We start from the raw sequence: 17,942 nt of genomic DNA on the forward strand, positions 1-17,942 counted from the left end.
AAACTGAATAAATCAGCAGATGTCCTTCATAAAAATAGCTATATCTCAAACTATTCTTTATAATAATAATTACCTGATGCGGGATCACAGCAAATCCTGCAGCTTGCGCATTCAGGATAGGACAGGACAGAACTTTGCAGCACTAAACAGCAACACTGTTGAGCTGTTTCCTGCCATCACCGGTTACTTTGTATACTTTTTATCATGTAGCAATATTTCTACAGTTATTTTAACAAAACCGAAGCTAGAAACTCGAGAAACTTGAACCGCATTTCGTAGCTCTCAACGTGTCCCCGATGTAAACAAAAGTGCTGCAGGTTCTGTCATTTTTTTCATTTCTTTTTTTAATCACGACGAGGCATTTTGTTCGGAATGACTGCACCTGGTTAGTCAAGACATCTTGGTTGTGAATGAAAAAAAGAGTAGCCATTTTAGAAAATCAAAACATGAAAATTTCACTTGCTGCTGTGTGTCCCATCTCTTCGACGCGGTGTTAAAGTGTTTTTACTGTTTCAACAAAAAATATGTTGATCAAGTAAGTCAAGCGTTTAGTTAGTGCTCAAGGCTTTATATCGTTCTTTATATGGGTTTGAGTGAATAGTTCGCGTTGTGCCTGGTTAAGGATGTTTCGTGTAAGCCGCTAAATCAATAGTTAATGCATTCGATTCCTGTGATTTCAACGTTGTAAGATTCAACGTGAAAATATTTATTGCTACGAATAAATCACAAAGTGGTGGACACGAAAACATCCTCGTTAATAATTTGGTTTCTTATACAAATGAAAGATTTTTATTGTGAAAAGATTACCATACAACATTCGACAAACCCCTGAACGGCTGTAGAAACGAGAGTATTCAATCATGTGCATAGCGTCCGTTTATTATATATGACACATCAATCAATATAAATATTTGCTTTTCTAAATTCCATCGACTTTTTCTCTCCAACCTCGTGTATAATCATGAAACTTCCCCAAAGCAGCATGCATGAAAGTTCGATTTGTTACTTGCGTAAAAAAAGGCGCGAAATCAATAAAGCTGCAGCGAAATGTGGATTTGATAAAGATGACGAATTAAACCTATATAAATAAAAGTGCAATACCACCTGTGTGTGCACGTTGTTTGTACGCTTTTTACATATATTTTTAAAAGTAGCAATATTTACAGCTCAGCGTGAGGTGTATTTATTATAACTTCAATTTATGGAAGTGACAATAATAACATTAATATACTTCGCAATTCTATAAACCATTCGTCAGTAACTGTAACAATAGTAATAGCGTGTAGTGATACTGTTTTTGGAACAACATAATTTTAGATTACATTTTCATTTCAGATGAAATGTGGCTTCGAAGTGAAAGGAGAGATCGTCGATTGCGCTCAAGCAAAGCCCGCCTTGAAGTTAAATTTAAGGTTTTCAATAAAGTGGCAAGTTCTAAAGCTAAAAGAATATCATCTGTCGAGCTTAAAACATCCAACCGACTGTCGGCTGCTGGCTGCACCACCCGGTTACCCAAAAGTCGTTTAAATAAGAAGAACGCAAATCTTGTATCATCCGATGCCTCAAAAGTGTCGGTATGCGTTACGAATGTGCAAATTGATAGTAAGGTTGATGATGCACAATGCGAAAAAAATAGCTCTAGAAGTCCTGATCTATGCAGGAAATCAGTTACTTTGCCCCCGCTAAACCATTCAATTTCAGAGGACTCCAAAGAAAACCAATTCTGGCAGGAAAATGATGAAATAATCATATTAGACGCAATGACCACTTTAAGCATGAAGACTATTGAAGATATTTCAACCAATTCGAACTATTTGGGGGAGGTACCATGCAGCAGCTCGATATTAAATACAGCAATAACGGACGCAGAAATCGACCCGCAATCAACTGATAAATGCAGTATATACATCAAACATGGATCCGACGGTGGAACCAGCGATTCTTTCTGTCCAAAAACCACAGAAATGCACAGTACTACAGGACAAAATCACCCTGATTGTAATATAAACCCTTCTGGATGCACTATAGATAGCATATTAGAACCAAAAGAGTCACACTCATGTGCTCAACTTAGCGATTCTAAGTGTATAACTGAATGCGATAGTACAACTTCTGAACTGGAAAATGAAGTTGGCCGAGAAATTGCCGCTTTCATTGCAGATAATATGGTAGACCAAGTATACTCACAAGAAGGATCCTTAAAGCGAAATACATTCATGTCTGACAACTCGCTGGCAATCGTTATACCTGAAGTAGATTCTACCACCGATACAGTACATCCCTACATCTCCGAGTGCAACACCACTCAAGACGATATCAATTCTTATCCACCGGATAAGCCTGCTTTGCTTCTACATAGGACCTCTTCTTGCATGTCGCATTCGTTGGCATCATCGTCAACCGCTGGAACTATAGCTCCTTCATTTTGTACTGCTCCAACGACTTCATCCGCGTTACCAAATTTTAATCACGTATCTTATAATAGCGTACCCTACCTTTCTGCCGGGTACGAAGTACAGCAGCAGCAGATAATGTATAATGGTGAAAACAATATAGCGAACGGTGAATTGGATGTAAGTTCAGATTTTGTAGCAATGTTTGATGAGGAAAATTCTAGAAACCCTGCATTAACTGGACAGTATAGTGATATTCCGTACAACGTTCTGCTCACACAAGCATTCCTTTGCTGTAGTGAGGTTGGTGGTTTAAATCTTACGGACAACCAACAATATAATAAGAACGAAATGTTTTCATGCCTCAATACTAATAATCACGGTGAACCTAGAATGCTTAGTGCATTCCAGAGTTCATCAATGCGAACAAATTTGAGTGAAGGCACTGCCAGCACATTTGCCAACAATGCTTATGTATCTAAGATTGAGCATATGTATCACTCGGATCAGCCTGAGGCTAGACAGGAATCATTAATTTATAATTATGACCGTAATGAAGTTATTCCAACCGGGCTTGGAAAAGACGAGGATGCGGGAGATATGCAGCACAATTCCAACGGTACACAAATTGAGGTATGAATGTGATTCACTATGTCTTTCTCTTCCGTTGTGTGAATAATTTTATACATTTACATTCGACCATTTAACAGGAATCATCCAACGAGCAACAGGACGATACTGCATTTCGAGCCTTCGATCCTTACTATTTCATTAAACACTTACCACCACTGACAAGTGAAATTCGTTTGAAGTGTCCTGCCTTACCGCTCAAGACAAGATCTAGTCCTGAGTTTAGTCTTGCATTGGACTTAGATGAAACATTAGTGCATTGCAGCTTAGTGGAACTTTCTGGTGCGAGTTTCAAGTTCCCAGTGATATTTCAAGAATGTGAATATACTGTATTTGTTCGCACGAGACCATTCTTTCGGGAGTTTCTGGAAAAAGTGTCACGTCTTTTTGAAGTCATTTTGTTTACTGCCTCAAAACGCGTTTATGCTGATAAACTTCTGAATCTTCTGGATCCAGGGCGTCGACTTATAAAGTAAGTTACTACTTCTTTTAATTTAAAGAAAAATGGGATAGATAAACTAAATTACTAAAGTTGTGCACTTCATCTTTTTGTCACTTGTTTTACTTTACTTATCGTCTATTTCGTCTATTTCGTGAACCAGATATCGTCTATTTCGTGAACATTGTGTTCTAGTCAACGGCAATTACATCAAGGATTTGACAGTACTTGGGAGGGATCTTTCAAGGACAATAATTATAGACAATTCTCCTCAAGCATTCGGGTAAGTGTGTTCCCGTTATACTCGGCACAATCGATTAGTTTTTGATTAGTTTTGGCATATTGATTTTACGGTCCATCTTACGAATCTGATATATAAAATAACCTCCATCGCTTAACAGATATCAATTGGACAACGGAATTCCTATTGAAAGCTGGTTTGCAGATCAAAGCGACTCTGAGTTGATGAAAATTTTACCGTTCTTGGAGCGACTAGCCGAAATGGTTGGTATAATTAATGTAAATCTACGAATGAGTTGATTTATTTTAATGCTTAAATTTTCCTTTTTTCAGCGTGAAGATGTACGACCTCACATTCGAGAAAAGTTCAGACTATTTTCTTACTTACCACCCGATTAATATAATATTATGATTTAAAATCGATTAGTTTTAGTCGTGCCGCTTCTATTCAAAGACTAATATATCAGTGGTTCGATTTGTTATTGTTAACAACATTATTGGTGTTTATTGCATACATACCACATTGTTCAAATAAACACTGGGCGTCGAATAGTGGTATCATTTATTCAGTATACATAATCCACGTAGCTCATATTTGAAATGATGACAATACAATCTAAAAAATCTATATTACTATATATCTAGAGGCTGTGTGGATACATCAAAGTTCCCATTTGTAAACAATGTAACTTTGAATATCTGGGATAGTTTGCTCAAAAGTTGATCGGATTCTCAACGTAAAAAGTAAATTTCAAGTGTTAATTTGCTCAGCCGACCGGAGAGTATTGTAACACTCACTTGGCGGGACGCCCTACAAAATGATTTGCAGCATAAAATAGTATTGAGGGCCGAAGCCGATCGAGCCCTTCATCCTCTAGTTTGTTACCCCTATTTCCTTGGGACTGCGTAAGTTGTCCATTTACATTTCGCTGCGAGCTGAGTTGTCGTGTGAAATTCTCATGACTTGCCCAGCCGGACCAAATCCGGCAGAATCCCTTGCGCTGGGTGACACTGAGGTCATCATACCACACTACACGGACACGTGTAGTCCAGCGTTTTGTCGGTTTCACCATCATCGTTGCCTGTGATTTGATAACCAATTTAAATTGCTCGGTAATTGGTCTAAGAAGAAATAATCGCATGATTATGGAAAGTGGACCGTAGATGTAATATACATATTTCGCTACTTAGCCTTCGGAAAAATATGATATATTCTACGTCTTATATTACGGAACAAGTTCTTCTGTTGCGATTGTCAAGCAATGTTGTCGCTAGTCACAAAAATCATTTTGACAAATATTTGCTTGATAGCCTTTTGTCAGAGTACATGGGTTAACGATGCAAGTATGACGGCCATACAGTATTTCAAATCAAGAGATGTAAAATGGGTAACAGTTTTTTGCTGCTGGACGCCAATAGAGCGATATAGATTTGCCCAGAAGCTCAACAGTGTAGGTGTTTCAAGTCAATTTTTAAGCATAGGAAGAGAAATGATTGATGCAATTGAAGTGGAAAGCTTTTTTAAAGCAGGATTCCTAGTGGATACTACATGTAAATATTTGGCAACGAGAATATGGCAAATGGTATGTTCCAATAACCAATAGCATGTACCTGAATATTTTTTAAAATAAAATATATTTACATTGTAGGAAAATATGTCTGATAAGTTACTGAAGGCAAATTTTTTCTGGTTGGTGTTGGAAGACAGGTCGCCTGAGGCGTTTATAAGACCGTTACGTAATTTCCTCGGGTGTAGTATGCTGGAAGATCTTCGGTTTTCTAGGCATGCAAATCTCGAGCTGCGGCCGTATACAAACTTTGTTATTGGATTTCGCGATGTTGATAATGCTTGGAAGTTATTCGAAGTGTTTAAAGTGCATTCTGAAGCTAAGTTAATGGTGGAACTAATTGATGGAAAATTTATTTCTTGGGCAAGTACTGACGAAAAACTTCGAATTGGTTTCGAGCGTGTAAGAAAACAGAATGCTATGCGACGCAACCTGCAAGGATTTCCACTGTCGTGTGGAAGTGCGGTAAGAGAAAAAAAAATTCAAATTTTATGCAAGTGAAAAATATTCAATTATTTGGAGTAATGCAGATGATTCAGTACCAACGGATTCTACATGTATCATAATACGTTCCTAATCATAATTCCTCATCAATTACTCTCGAGTATTTTATATGTAATTTGATTAATGCCGCAGGCGTGAATAACCTGCAGAAAAATATCGGTTTATTCCAAATGGTCGAATTCCTATTGTGAATTTTATTGTTTCAGGTAACAGCTCCAGAGTACTACAAAGGACCAACAGACATGTCAGATGCCATTCATGACTTATACATGCGAGCAAATTTTCCAATCATCAATGAACTTATGTACGATATGAATTTCACTCTAAACTTGATTCAAGTAGATTCTGGAGGCTGGAAGAAAAATAATTCTTTCAGTGGCCTGTTTGGCAAGTTCCAAAATCATTCCATTGAGCTAGGATGTACTGGAGCGTTAATGCGCGCCGAATGACTAGAGGTGGTAGATTTCATTACCGTCACAATTTTGATAAAAAGTAAAATTATTTTTCGACAACCTCCTCTATCGATTGTATCGAACATATTTGAGCTGCCTTTCAGTAAGGGAGTTTGGTTATCATGTTTTGCATTGATGACTGTATACTGGGTATCTATGACGGCAGTATGCTATTGCACGAATGTGGAATATTTTACACCGCTGGAATCCTTGCTTTACATTATAGGCACAATGTGCCAGAGAGGCTCCGAATTGATACCACATCATAATGGCACCAGACTTCTGATGTTCTCGATGCAGCTAACAGCTTTTTTCATTGTAACATCATACTCGGCCAGTATAGTGGCTCTCCTACAGAGTCCAAGTCGTGCGATCTCCAGCGTTGCAGACTTAGCAAGGTCACCATTATCCGCGGGAGTGATGGATACAATTTACGGGCGAGTGTATTATACAGAAGCACAAGATTCGGAAGTAAAAGAACTATATTTAAAGAAGATTAAACCTTTTGGCGAAAAGGCTTTTATCGAAGCTGACGAAGGAATCGCTCGTGTGAGAAATGGACTTTTTGCATTTGAGGTATCATATAAATGTTCTAGTTTATGTTGTTTGCTTCAATGATAATATTAAATTATTTTTTCTCTAGGCGGAAGAGAATGCGGCCTATAAACTGGTGAAAGAAACATTTGAACCGCACGATATTTGCAAGCTGCAAGAACTTAGGGCCATTAATTTGCCCCCGTTTGGCATTCCTATAGTAAAGGGGAGCAGATACCGTGAGATCTTTCGGCAACGGTTGATGTGGCAGCGTGAGGTCGGCATAATTAAAAGATTCAACATCATTTGGATTCATCATAAACCGCAATGTGAATATTCAAATGGTGGATATACATCCGTTGGGTTGATAGAAATGCGTTATTTATTTTTGTTTCTTTCATTTGGTCTGTTCGGTTCCTTAGTTGTACTTTTAGCTGAACGTACGTGGTATAGTAAACAATAGTATAAGTCTTGTAAGTAGATTTCAGTAGGTATTAGAAGGCGATCAATAGTAGTAGCAGTAGTAGAGAGAGAGAGTCAACGGAAATCTACATATATAAAGATGAATTCATGTCTGTCCGGATATTCCTTATACACTGCGAATCTACTGGACCGATTGACTCGAACTGTTATATGGGTTTTTTTGGGAGCCAGTGAGTGCCATATGCATGGTTAGGAACTCTCTTGTTTCTTTCCCCCTGCCTAACACTTAATTGTTAAAAATATGAATTACTCCACAAGTTATAAACCGAATTTTGTTAAAACTTGCACAATTGTTTTTGGTCAGCTGAGAAACCATATGACAAAAGTTGATCCATGCTTGACGAGGAGCAAGGGGTGTCTCCATACAACTCTAATCCCTAAAATACGTCCTGGGGCAATATGGGTATCTGTTTCGATCGGTGCGGCCGGCGATCGTAAACCAAACGATTAGGACGAACTCCTAGAGCACAACCACATGCACACCTACGTAGATGACTTGAGTCAACAACAGCACGGTCAGCCAGACATAGGGCAAATGTTATAGCACAAGGAAGGTTAGAAGGATGAAGATGTTAATAACATTATCCGAGACGTGTGGCGAAGACATGACAAAAGAAGGAAAACGAATGGGTGAAAAGGATTGGTTGCAAATTTTAGCGAATGGGACGACCATAGGCTCGCATAAAAAGCCGTATAAAAACTGAGAACATTAGGAACTCCAGTGGCGTCTTATTCTTAATTCCAATCGAGAAAGACCTGTCTCCGGTATTTCTCCAAATACCCGAAAATAGAACTTAGGTTTCTGGCCAGAATCTGGATCGGTGTCCCTCCGCCTGAATTGTTCAAGGATAGGGGAATCACTCCTTCGCGCAATCCATCGTCAGACTCTGGGTATTATAATGTGGGGAGAGAATTACATAAGTTTACGTTTTATTTTTGAACAAACATTCCAATAGATGATTTCCGTTTCCAAGTTGAAACGATACAGAGAGAACGAGAGAGAGAGAGAGAGAGAGAGAGAGAGAGAGAGAGAGAGAGAGAGAGAGAGAGAGAGAGAGAGAGAGAGAGATACACTTTCTCGTTGTAACGAGTACGGAGTTGTAGCTTCTTACTCCATTCAGAGACAGTACGAAGTTTGTCGCTAGTCCTGTCTTCTATACATGTAAAAATTTCGTGTCACGTTTTTAGCATACCAAACCAAACCAAACTTTGTGTGTATTTTCTATAGGTATCAGATTACGATGATAAACTATTCACCTCCTCCCCATTCTCTAATTTAGGATATTCAACCCCCCCCCCCCCAACCCTTTCCTTAAAAGTTTAATTTACGATTTAACAGTTTGGCTCTGTGAAAATGAGAAGTATGACAAATCACCCGGGGCCGATCTACGGTTATGCTTTTTATTTTAACTCTTTACATTGACCGTTTCGATCCTGTGGGGAAAAAATGAGAAACCAACAGTGGAATTTATCCGTTCATGTTTCATGTTCCAGATTTTTTCCATATATTTGTTTCACCATTCAGATGTCCATGAAATGAAAGCTACACTCAGCTCAACAGCTCACGGCCACAGATTGGACAATTTTGGGGGACCCATGTCCAACAATTCGGTTCTTGCAGACGTATTTATTTTGCACCAGGATACCAACATACTGCAAATAAAAAGATAACGTACAAGCATTATGAGCACCTTGGGCATGAGATAAATGAAAGATAGTAAAAGACTAAAGTAAAGTATAGATCCTCACTCACGATGAGTTCACTCATACCTCATAAAATTCTTGTTTTTACATGTAACTTTTCATTTCACCCCTCTTCTCTAATACTTTTATCAGTAAAAACCCACAACGAGCACACAGGGTAAAAGTAAAGTATAGTATTTTTTATCATAAAACCGATTCTAATGTATGCGGGAATGTATAAAATGTATTTAACGTGGGTGAAAAAGCTACATTTTATCAGTAAAAGTCGAGTTTAAAGGTCGTAATCGAGTCAGTAACACATCGTAAGTTGTGGGGACCTATATTTTATTTTTACCAAATATTTAATTATGTTCCCACATACATAAGAATGAGTTTTCTTATCAAAAATGGTTAACATACTAAAAAAGGCCCCTTAACTCACGTTAGTCAGTTAGTGTGATAATAGTAGGCTTTTACCGTTAGTTTTTTACCAATTTTACTATTAACATTTCATTTACCTTAGTTTTTAAATTATAGTATAATGCATGCCGCTCCGTGCATTACTTCGCTGATAAACATGGGTGTACCCGCACTTAGTCCACCATCTGTTTTTTCGTGTTCATTCTGCTTTGAAATTAAAATTGCTTGCATTAGTTTAGTTGATCATTCAATTAAAGACTACCACCATTACAAGTAGGATCTCACCTGGTCGTATTCACAATCAAAGTATCGGCTTTGGCAATCTAGGCAACGGCACTGATCGGACATCTTGCACGTAATTCCACATTCTTTGGCCATTGCCTTATAAAGTTGTTTGCTGGATTTATAAAGAATCTCTGGGCGTTTCACTTCAGTCGTTGCATAATTGTTGTGTTGTTGATAAATAAGATGTGAATTGCTGTACGAGCTACAATCTTCATCGGTAGACAATAAATCCCCACTTTCTTTTGCAAGGCATACATCGTTAGTGGCCGTTGGTTGAGTATTTTCTACTGGAACAAGTACAAAATGAAAGTGTTCAGGATGTTAAAAAGGGACTCTAATTCACTTTCCTATGACTTCTGAATGTTAATTACATACCATCGCTGTCAAGCTGGTACTGTGGATCACAAGAACTGGAATAATTCAATAGACTCTCCTGAAGAGGAGTCGTTGTAGATGTTTGTTTATTAGTTACTTCCGGTGACTCTTTTTCAGATAAAGGTGTACTGCACTCCGTATTTGACGAGATACTAGTCGTCATTTCATAGTTTTCCGTGGCAGCACTGTGGTTACTAGATGTTCGATTATTTTCTTCATCTAATGCTGCTAGACGATTCTGATAATTCAAATAATACGTGAATTAGAGATTAAAAAAACTTGTGTTATTTCAGGAACGTTCTGATTCGAAATAAAAATTATGTCAAATCGATACACAGGCAATTTGTGAGGTAACCTTGTACCGATAACAATATTAATGATATCTTATATGTGTTTGTACAAAGCTTACAACAAGAATGTTTTCATAAGGCAGGTTGATTGCTTTCTTTGAAATAATTTGAATAAGATTAATTAACTCACTTCTTCAAGCACATACTCGTATGACGGTGGTGGGCTAAGCGGTACAATATTTGAAACTTCTGTATTAGTTAATGCAGGGTTATCGTATCCTGAAAAAATGAAAAATTAATTTAATCCCGGAATAGTTGAAAGAAAATTTTTCAAAAACTTTGAAATAACACAATGTATCACAATATTGTATAACATTTATTGTTAAATCTTGAATTTTATGGATAATTATTTTATATAATGAAAAATCTTAATGATTACCTGAGATTTGGGCGTCGGTTGAGTCATTGCTAAGAATTAAGGCGCGTCGATCGTTGGTTATAGTAGCATAATCTTCCTTGTCCTGCTCAAGTTGAGAGGTCGTGCTACTACTAAGTTCATTTGGATTTGCTGCATTGAAAATCGTTCCAGCAGGATAAGATTGGCTATCTACTACAGGGTCTTGTTCCTGAGAAGTGCTACGTGATGACCCACTTCCCATACGAAATTTGAGTTTAAATGGAGCCATCACAATAGGTGAATTGAACACTCAATAAAACATTACGCTACCATTTTGAATTTCTTGTTTCAAGTCAACATATGTCTATATTATGCATAAAATGGCCATACGGCGGTTGCTCCATACGATCCTCTGTAAATAAGGAGAGTTTCGAGATGAATAATTGAAGAAGTGTATGAACATCCACTTAGCGTCGTAATATTGTTTACGACGACAATATTCCTTCGCATTTATAATTTAGTTTATGCTTTGAAAGAGTCAAACATAAGACTTGTATGTTTTTAGCCATCCTTTCATCGAATTGAATATATACTTTTATACTCACTTTAGTAGTGATTATCAGTTAGTTATTTTTCTGCATTCAGTATTAGTTGTGTTAATTAGTGTCACGATTATTCTTGATTTCGTGTTCCTGTATTCATAGAACATTGATATTCACGTTATTACTATGCGAAAAATTTAGTCAATCTTTCATTTTAGCTAATCAAAACACTCAACACCATAATGTCCACTCGAATAAAACTCTAGCATCAACGTCTTTGATTTCTGTTTTTTACGTGGAACATGAATACAGTTGATATCAGATGAATTCTGCGCAGTAGCACAGGCAGAGATTCCAAAAGTGTGGGATTTCGACTCCTTGGAAGTTGATTTTCACAAAGAAATTTTCCGTCGTCGAGCAGCTTTGAGCAGCGTGCTCGAAACGGAAAATTTCGGAAAATCACGAGGGGATTTGGTGATTTGGTGCCACAGAACAGGGGCTAGAACATGTTTCTGTAACCGTTTCTAGTCGCAGTCATCACATCTAGTCAGTGGAAGCACCAGGCATCGGAGGCGCGTATGCATTAATTTGGAATCTACTACCATGTAGGAACCGTGTGGTCATGGAGGAATTGGTAAACCCGGGCCACACAGTTACGGTTGTGTCGCAAGATGTCGATAAAGCGCATCAGAGTCTTACTTACATTCTGCTGGAGAAAGTATACTCCGCAATCTATCATAATGCGGGATCGGGAAAAATAGAGATGGCAGATCTTTTCTGGCGTTCACAAATCCGCATTTTGCACTAATCCTGGACCGTGTAAAGAGGTTGCGTACGGGCCAACCAACACGAGCCTTTTTTACTTTCCGTATCGCGCTGCCATTCACCATTCTAATTATATCCATTGTACTTAACACAGACTTACTAGTTGTATACTGTTTCCGCACTATATTTTCTGAACTAGCGGAAGGGGGTTCTAAAATAACTGAATACCTGAACTGAAACTAGAATACCAGTATAAAATATTGCTGGCGAAGAATATTGAGGAATGAGCTACGTCAAGTCTTTTAAATTTTACTTTGATCGTAACGCATTACTTATTCATAATTTAATGAGAATGTCATTATAGCGACACATTGAATATACCTTATCAAACCTTATTACTTGGTATCTTAGCATCATATGGTAATAACGACCCAAGGACACCTTGGTAGCTTAGTTACAATTTATTCAGCCGCACAAACATATCTGTTCACAAAGTCGCTGATCGTCCGACATGGTGCATGTTTATAACTTTTTGGATCCTCAACTGTGGTATCTTCGCTACTGCGGAGTGCTTCGAGAGAAATCCACATTGTGGAAAATCCGGAGATTTTATTGTTTTTTTGTTTTGATTAGTTTCCTGATTTTGCAAATAATTTATATTTTTCAAAACGTTGACAACTTTCGATACATTTGTGATGTTATTCCAACGGTGGTAGTGTGTATGGTGGCAATTTCCAAGTTCTACATCTTTGTATTCCACGCGTCGAACACATTCTCTTTGATTGATTCATTCAAAAAACTTCACGTACATTCAAATGGTGGTGCAACAAAAATATTCAGCAGTAGTAGCCAATTTCATGCTAAACTCACAAAAATATATATCATGTTGTCGCTGATAGTTGGGTGGTTCTACATTTTGAGCTCTGTTGTAGCAACTGTTCGTTCAGTTCGTTTTGTTACCCCAATGGCGTAAGTAAAATAACTAAAAAAATTAAGTAAATAAGTATAAAAATATATATGAAAAAATTAATTCACAACCGTCTCTTAACTACTCTTTTTTAGTTTTCCTCACAGTTATCAGCATCCTGTTTCTTTTCTCGTCACGTTTCTCTTCAACTGCGACTCTATTCACATGAGTGTTTTCATTAGTGCGAGTGTAGATACGTGTTTTTCAGAATTGGCTACAAATATTTCCATACATTTCAACATTCTGCAACAGCGATTTCAGACATTTGATTTTTCAAAAGAGAACAATGATCAATTTAAATCACTGATACATTATCACAAAGACGTGCTAAAGGCGTGCTTGAACATGACCAACTGGTTTAGTTATACCGTTTTCTTTCTATTGCTGCTTGACTCTCTTCTATTATGCGTAATTGGATATCAAATGATTGTTTTTTTTAACACACCACGTATGTTTATGTTGATTTCGTTTGGATTCGTAATGATATTACAGGCAGTTATTTACACATATCATGGATCTAGAATGTATCACGAGGTAGGTAATCGTTATTAAAGCATGTGATCAAGCTAAAAATTACATGTTTCAGAGTTTAATGGTGGCCAATGCTGTTTATCAAAGCAATTGGTATGATGGAAAGTTGATCAGAAGAAAAGAATTACTCTTTTGCATGTTGCGCGCACAAAAACCCATTGTAACAAGGGGAGGATTCATAACAGCAACACTGCCGACTCTGAAAAAAGTTAAGTACTAATGTTCCGGTATACTAATTAACTAATGCTTATGCGTGCCTGGCTTTCCTAACTATTAAATATTTTGCTACAGATATTAAGCTCATCCGGGTCATACATCACAGTGTTGCTCTCATTCGATTCTTGAATAACCACGGAATGGAGAGTCTACTTCGACCAATGTTCGGCTACGAACGAATCGCTGTCCAGCTACGAAATCTTTTTTTTGCAAATGTTACCAATTGTTTTTTTTTTTTTTAATTTAACCATATATTTTATTTTATTTTCTGATTCTTCAATTATTATTATTTGGTTTAGTTGTTTGAAATATTTGAGATTTTCGTTAATATTTTTATGTTTCATTATTTTATATTGATATTTTCTATATCTATTGATTTTTTGTCACGCTGCAGCAAATGATGAATGTTTTAGCATTCTTTCGGCAGGTCATAAAATATTTGCATAAGATTATTAATCTTTTAACTAGTAAAAATAAGAACGCATGATGATTAACAAAAAAAAAAATAGTTAATAGTCGGATTACTTGGATTTTGTCAAACAAAATGAATGCTTACAGTTTTATTTACGATACTACAGTAACGGTAAATGATCTTTGGAAAGTCTTAAATATAGTATATAATCAGAATGTGCAGAATTTAGATTCCGATGCTAAGGATTACAGCTTTGCCGACGAAACGAATGTTTGATCGATGATTTAGTTATTAAAATGTCTAAATGTTGAATTCCAGAACACTTAATCAGGCGCTTCGAATGTTAGGATCTATTATTTTATAAATTGACGCTAAGCTGTTCAAGGAGGATATTGGAATTAATATATACGCACCCTCTAGACTAACGAGGAACCGAGATTTTCTGAATCCACAACTTAATAGTTTACAACACACGAACAACGATCCAATGATAAAAATTATGCGCAGCTTTAAAAGCAATTGCTAGCTTTAAGAACACTGTCCTCATGTCTGCTTCTCTATTTCGTAAGAAACAAAATGTTAATGCCACATGGTCCAAATAAACATAACATAACATAGCATAACATAACCATTTCCTAGGAGTAAAATTGCCGAATTGCCACCGTAGGCGACAAGGTTTTAATAGAATTAAAATTATTCTCAAGGACAAAATTGGGCCGGTGCGAAGCGAACAAGTAAAAGTGTCTCAATTATCTAATTTATAGTTTAGTTTCCTATAAAGGTTCTAGTTATGTTTTGGCCAGATCTCAGATGGTTTCGGAAAGTAGGGTAAGATCACATTTAGTTTGCTTTTGAGTAAATATGTTTATTTCGTTTTCGGTTCAGTTCCGTTCAATGTTCCTCAATATTGGATTGGACATTCGCGAATGATATACATTTTTTAAGTTCTAGCTATAACGGTGTTGGTGAAACGAACTTGCACTTGCGTCGTTGCCATGTTAGTGTTTGTTCCCACGAATTGCGGCAGGTTTTGCACGTTTGCAGGGATAGGGCGGTCAAAAGGATAGCCCATGGGACGACGATCAGGATAAAGACGATCACGTAGACCGCAGAAAGAGTGCGAATCGTTGCAATTTACGTTCCTATAAAATAAATCCGAAAGAAAGCGAACAATTACAAAACACTCTTATCAAATATTATTACTGATCATACTCATCGAACTCTTGGTTGACGGTGTCATCTGCATAGTTTGAGATCATTGCGAAAAGATCGAACTGAATTCCTTCGGGTGTTCCTTTCGGGATCAATAAATGATGCGGCCATCCACAATTGCAGAATCTGAATTGGGCAGTGCTGGGCTCATTGACGTTAGATAAGGCAACCTGGCGGAAGGTCCGCTCATACGGAATGGTTACGCTGGATTGTTCCGATCGTCGAACAATATTATTGGTGCCAGCATTTACTGTAATTGAAATAAAGAAAAACAAACGTTATCTCAAAGCTCCGCAAAATTATACAGCAATCCAGACAGTAAGAAACATACAGTTTACAGTGAACTTGTCCAGTTCAACCATCAACAAACGCTGTTCGTTCATAGTAAGGGGAGTATTCCGTTCGTCTACCTTCGGAGCAATGAAAATGCGACATGTTCCACGACGTGGTGATCCAGAGGTGTTGTTAACCGAGAGACGGTATGTAAACGGAGCATGTTGGAGATGGGTGAAAGAGGCGAATACGTTTCCTTGCGGGCCAAAGTCCAAACCAGTCGCTAGATCCACTTGGGACCTCTGCCAATAAGTTAACAGGACATTAGCCGGTGCATTGGGTCGATTCAACTGAACGCCAAGAGATTGTATCTGCACGCCATTATAGCTCAGCTGGTTGGAGTTGTAAGAGGAAAGTGTCCGCTTGTATCGATGGAACATGTTATCGACTTGGGCATGCAGACGGTAGAAAGTTGGATCGCGCATAGCGGTTTGGAATTCTCCAACAACACCATAGCCTTCTAAAAAGCGATTGTCCGGATCATGGCTGAAGGCAATTATATTATGCAGATTCCCATGATAATTTCCATAGTATGTAGGATTAACAGAAAGCTGACATGGCTCTATAATGTTTCCGAGTACATCAATGCCCGTTGTTTCATCAAGAGGAATCCGAGCACCACCGGGCTACAAGTAAAACATTAAAACATTAAAATCTTTCTCACATGGATGTTTAGCTCGGTTTTAGTCACTTACTCCAACAACGTAACCACCGTCAATGCTCTCTGCTATTCTACTTTCCGCACGCTCCAAGTCGCTTACTGTAAAATTCACGGTATCTTCAACACGATTGATATCCTGTGCCCAAATGGAAAGTCATTTACAACTTACAGCAATATCAGTATTGATAGCCATATTCTGTTCCAAACAGAACAACTTACCCTAAGATTAGTATTCTGAGGACGAGGAGGAAAAGCACGGTTATTTAGACTACGAATGATTTTCGGGAAGTATCCTTCAGGTAGCGGCTCACGCAAGTTGGTCAAAGGCCGCACCCTGCCCAATCGATTGCAAAAGCGTTCTACGTTATAACGGGCTATCAGCTGTTGATGCATATAGTAAAACAGCTCCCCTCGTCGATCCTTTCGAACAACCTCGTCAGGCCCTTCACCTGGGTACACTAAGTGCCAGTGCCAATGATGAAGGTTGACTCCAATATCTTCACGGAAATATGCTAAACGCTGCTCATCTTCACGATCCGAAGCAGTGTAGTTCATTGGGATGTCAATGGTCATCTGTTTGCAAGAGATTAGTGGTTGAAAATGCAACGCAACGAAATGAGAGATAACAGTTGCCTTTGAGAGCACTTCTTACCCTATTTTCCATTTGAACAACGGCACCTTCTTCGCGCAGCTTGGGGAAAACTGATGGGTCGACGAAAGAATCAGGAAACAGCTCCAAAAATGAAGGAATATTAAGATCTTTTGTATCCGGGCGATGTTGGATTGCAACAGATAGAGCATATTGGAATAGAATCGGGTTCAGGCGATCACGAGAGTAAGCTGCTACACTCATCAACGTATCCACATTTGATTGGCTAATGAACAGGTTGATGAGATCACCGGCAATTTTGCGATGAGTAGGAATAAACAAAGAAAACCCTCCACGACGGGGTATGGCCTCAGCGAATGCAATGTTAGGTGCAGCTACACTTCGTACGGGGATGCGAGTATCTGCATCATTTCCGAAACGAGTTTGGAGCGAAGCACCGATCGGCCGATAACGCTCGGTTAAAAAGTTCTCCGGCAAGTCCACCACCGTTTTGCCATCATCCTTGGGATAGAACGTGGGTTCCAACGGACGTTGCAGAAGAGCGAGCAGTTTCCTGTTATCCGACATGCTACAGGTTTTGAAACACACAAATTCACCAGAACTTTTAGGGCTGCTTGTCTGAGCAGTTGGGGTACAGCTACTGAATGATGTTGGAACAAACTAAACCACTTTATATAGGGCTTGTCATGAGAATCAATATTGTGCCGAAAAAAACAACCAACACGCATCGTGCTTTTTCGGTTAACATTAACCACAACCGCTAGCCGTTATCTGTTTAAGATATTGCCTTCTCCCGAGATTAATCCGTTTCTTCTTTTTATTGACAAGAATGTCGTTGTTGGTTTTTGTGGCTAAACATAACAAATAACTTTCAATCCACACCGACAAAGAATTGTGGTGTAGCGTATCGGTATATTTTTATAGTAGGTCAGAATAAGAATCGTTACGAGATTACTCATTATACACTATACAAATAAATATTTTACATTATACAAACAAA

At 38.0% G+C, this 17,942-nt stretch overlaps 4 protein-coding genes across 6 annotated transcripts; 2 read left to right on the forward strand and 2 right to left on the reverse strand.

The window, feature by feature from the left end:
• Nucleotides 1–412: 412 nt before the first annotated feature.
• On the forward strand, nucleotides 413–4,267 carry LOC125953702 (CTD small phosphatase-like protein 2). Its single transcript, XM_049683421.1, has 6 exons — nucleotides 413–535; nucleotides 1,336–3,026; nucleotides 3,104–3,495; nucleotides 3,626–3,745; nucleotides 3,864–3,966; nucleotides 4,036–4,267. Exons 2-6 carry the CDS (start codon nucleotides 1,341–1,343, stop codon nucleotides 4,099–4,101), a joined length of 2,367 nt encoding a protein of 788 aa, XP_049539378.1. The 5' UTR covers nucleotides 413–535; nucleotides 1,336–1,340; the 3' UTR covers nucleotides 4,102–4,267.
• A 925-nt stretch (nucleotides 4,268–5,192) lies between these two features.
• Nucleotides 5,193–7,223, forward strand: LOC125955479 (ionotropic receptor 75a-like). Its single transcript, XM_049686610.1, is given in 3 exon segments — nucleotides 5,193–5,285; nucleotides 5,981–6,802; nucleotides 6,870–7,223. Coding segments are annotated over 3 exon segments (1,269 nt in total).
• Nucleotides 7,224–8,625: 1,402 nt separating this feature from the next.
• On the reverse strand, nucleotides 8,626–11,513 carry LOC125957446 (uncharacterized). 3 transcript variants are annotated; one of them, XM_049690144.1, is made up of 7 exons: nucleotides 11,299–11,513; nucleotides 10,736–11,105; nucleotides 10,487–10,575; nucleotides 10,007–10,244; nucleotides 9,632–9,915; nucleotides 9,445–9,553; nucleotides 8,626–8,896 (listed from the first exon to the last, which is right to left on the reverse strand). In XM_049690144.1, exons 2-6 carry the CDS (start codon nucleotides 10,980–10,982, stop codon nucleotides 9,458–9,460), a joined length of 954 nt encoding a protein of 317 aa, XP_049546101.1. In that variant the 5' UTR covers nucleotides 10,983–11,105; nucleotides 11,299–11,513; the 3' UTR covers nucleotides 8,626–8,896; nucleotides 9,445–9,457. The 3 variants fall into 3 exon arrangements, with proteins under 3 accessions (XP_049546101.1, XP_049546100.1, XP_049546099.1); XM_049690143.1 differs by having other exon boundaries at nucleotides 9,445–9,550; nucleotides 9,632–9,918; XM_049690142.1 differs by having other exon boundaries at nucleotides 9,632–9,918.
• Nucleotides 11,514–14,978: 3,465 nt separating this feature from the next.
• Nucleotides 14,979–17,573, reverse strand: LOC125956817 (phenoloxidase 8-like). Its single transcript, XM_049689035.1, has 6 exons — nucleotides 16,985–17,573; nucleotides 16,552–16,905; nucleotides 16,367–16,468; nucleotides 15,670–16,297; nucleotides 15,339–15,588; nucleotides 14,979–15,268 (listed from the first exon to the last, which is right to left on the reverse strand). The coding sequence occupies exons 1-6, from the start codon at nucleotides 17,507–17,509 to the stop codon at nucleotides 15,067–15,069; spliced, it is 2,061 nt and encodes a 686-aa protein (XP_049544992.1). The 5' UTR covers nucleotides 17,510–17,573; the 3' UTR covers nucleotides 14,979–15,066.
• Between the last annotated feature and the right edge of the window lie 369 nt (nucleotides 17,574–17,942).

Source organism: Anopheles darlingi, chromosome 3, assembly GCF_943734745.1.
Source record: "Anopheles darlingi chromosome 3, idAnoDarlMG_H_01, whole genome shotgun sequence".
NCBI classification, from domain to species: Eukaryota; Metazoa; Arthropoda; class Insecta; order Diptera; family Culicidae; genus Anopheles; species Anopheles darlingi.

What these genes read in the sequence shown, in the direction of transcription:
- LOC125956817 (XM_049689035.1), bottom strand. Translation starts at nt 17,509, where the DNA reads ATGTCGGATAACAGGAAACTGCTCGCTCTTCTGCAACGTCCGTTGGAA. An exon ending in ACGGTGGTTACGTTGTTGGA is followed by an intron (nt 16,298 to 16,366) that starts GTAAGTGACTAA and finishes TTTTACTTGTAG; the next exon opens with CCCGGTGGTGCTCGGATTCC. An exon ending in GGACAAGTTCACTGTAAACT is followed by an intron (nt 15,589 to 15,669) that starts GTATGTTTCTTA and finishes TTTCAATTACAG; the next exon opens with TAAATGCTGGCACCAATAAT.
- LOC125953702 (XM_049683421.1), top strand. Translation starts at nt 1,341, where the DNA reads ATGTGGCTTCGAAGTGAAAGGAGAGATCGTCGATTGCGCTCAAGCAAA. An exon ending in CCAGGGCGTCGACTTATAAA is followed by an intron (nt 3,496 to 3,625) that starts GTAAGTTACTAC and finishes TTCGTGAACCAG; the next exon opens with ATATCGTCTATTTCGTGAAC. An exon ending in TGGAGCGACTAGCCGAAATG is followed by an intron (nt 3,967 to 4,035) that starts GTTGGTATAATT and finishes TCCTTTTTTCAG; the next exon opens with CGTGAAGATGTACGACCTCA.
- LOC125957446 (XM_049690142.1), bottom strand. Translation starts at nt 10,982, where the DNA reads ATGGCTCCATTTAAACTCAAATTTCGTATGGGAAGTGGGTCATCACGT. An exon ending in ACGAGTATGTGCTTGAAGAA is followed by an intron (nt 10,245 to 10,486) that starts GTGAGTTAATTA and finishes TTGAATTATCAG; the next exon opens with AATCGTCTAGCAGCATTAGA. An exon ending in TTGATTGTGAATACGACCAG is followed by an intron (nt 9,554 to 9,631) that starts GTGAGATCCTAC and finishes TTAATTTCAAAG; the next exon opens with CAGAATGAACACGAAAAAAC.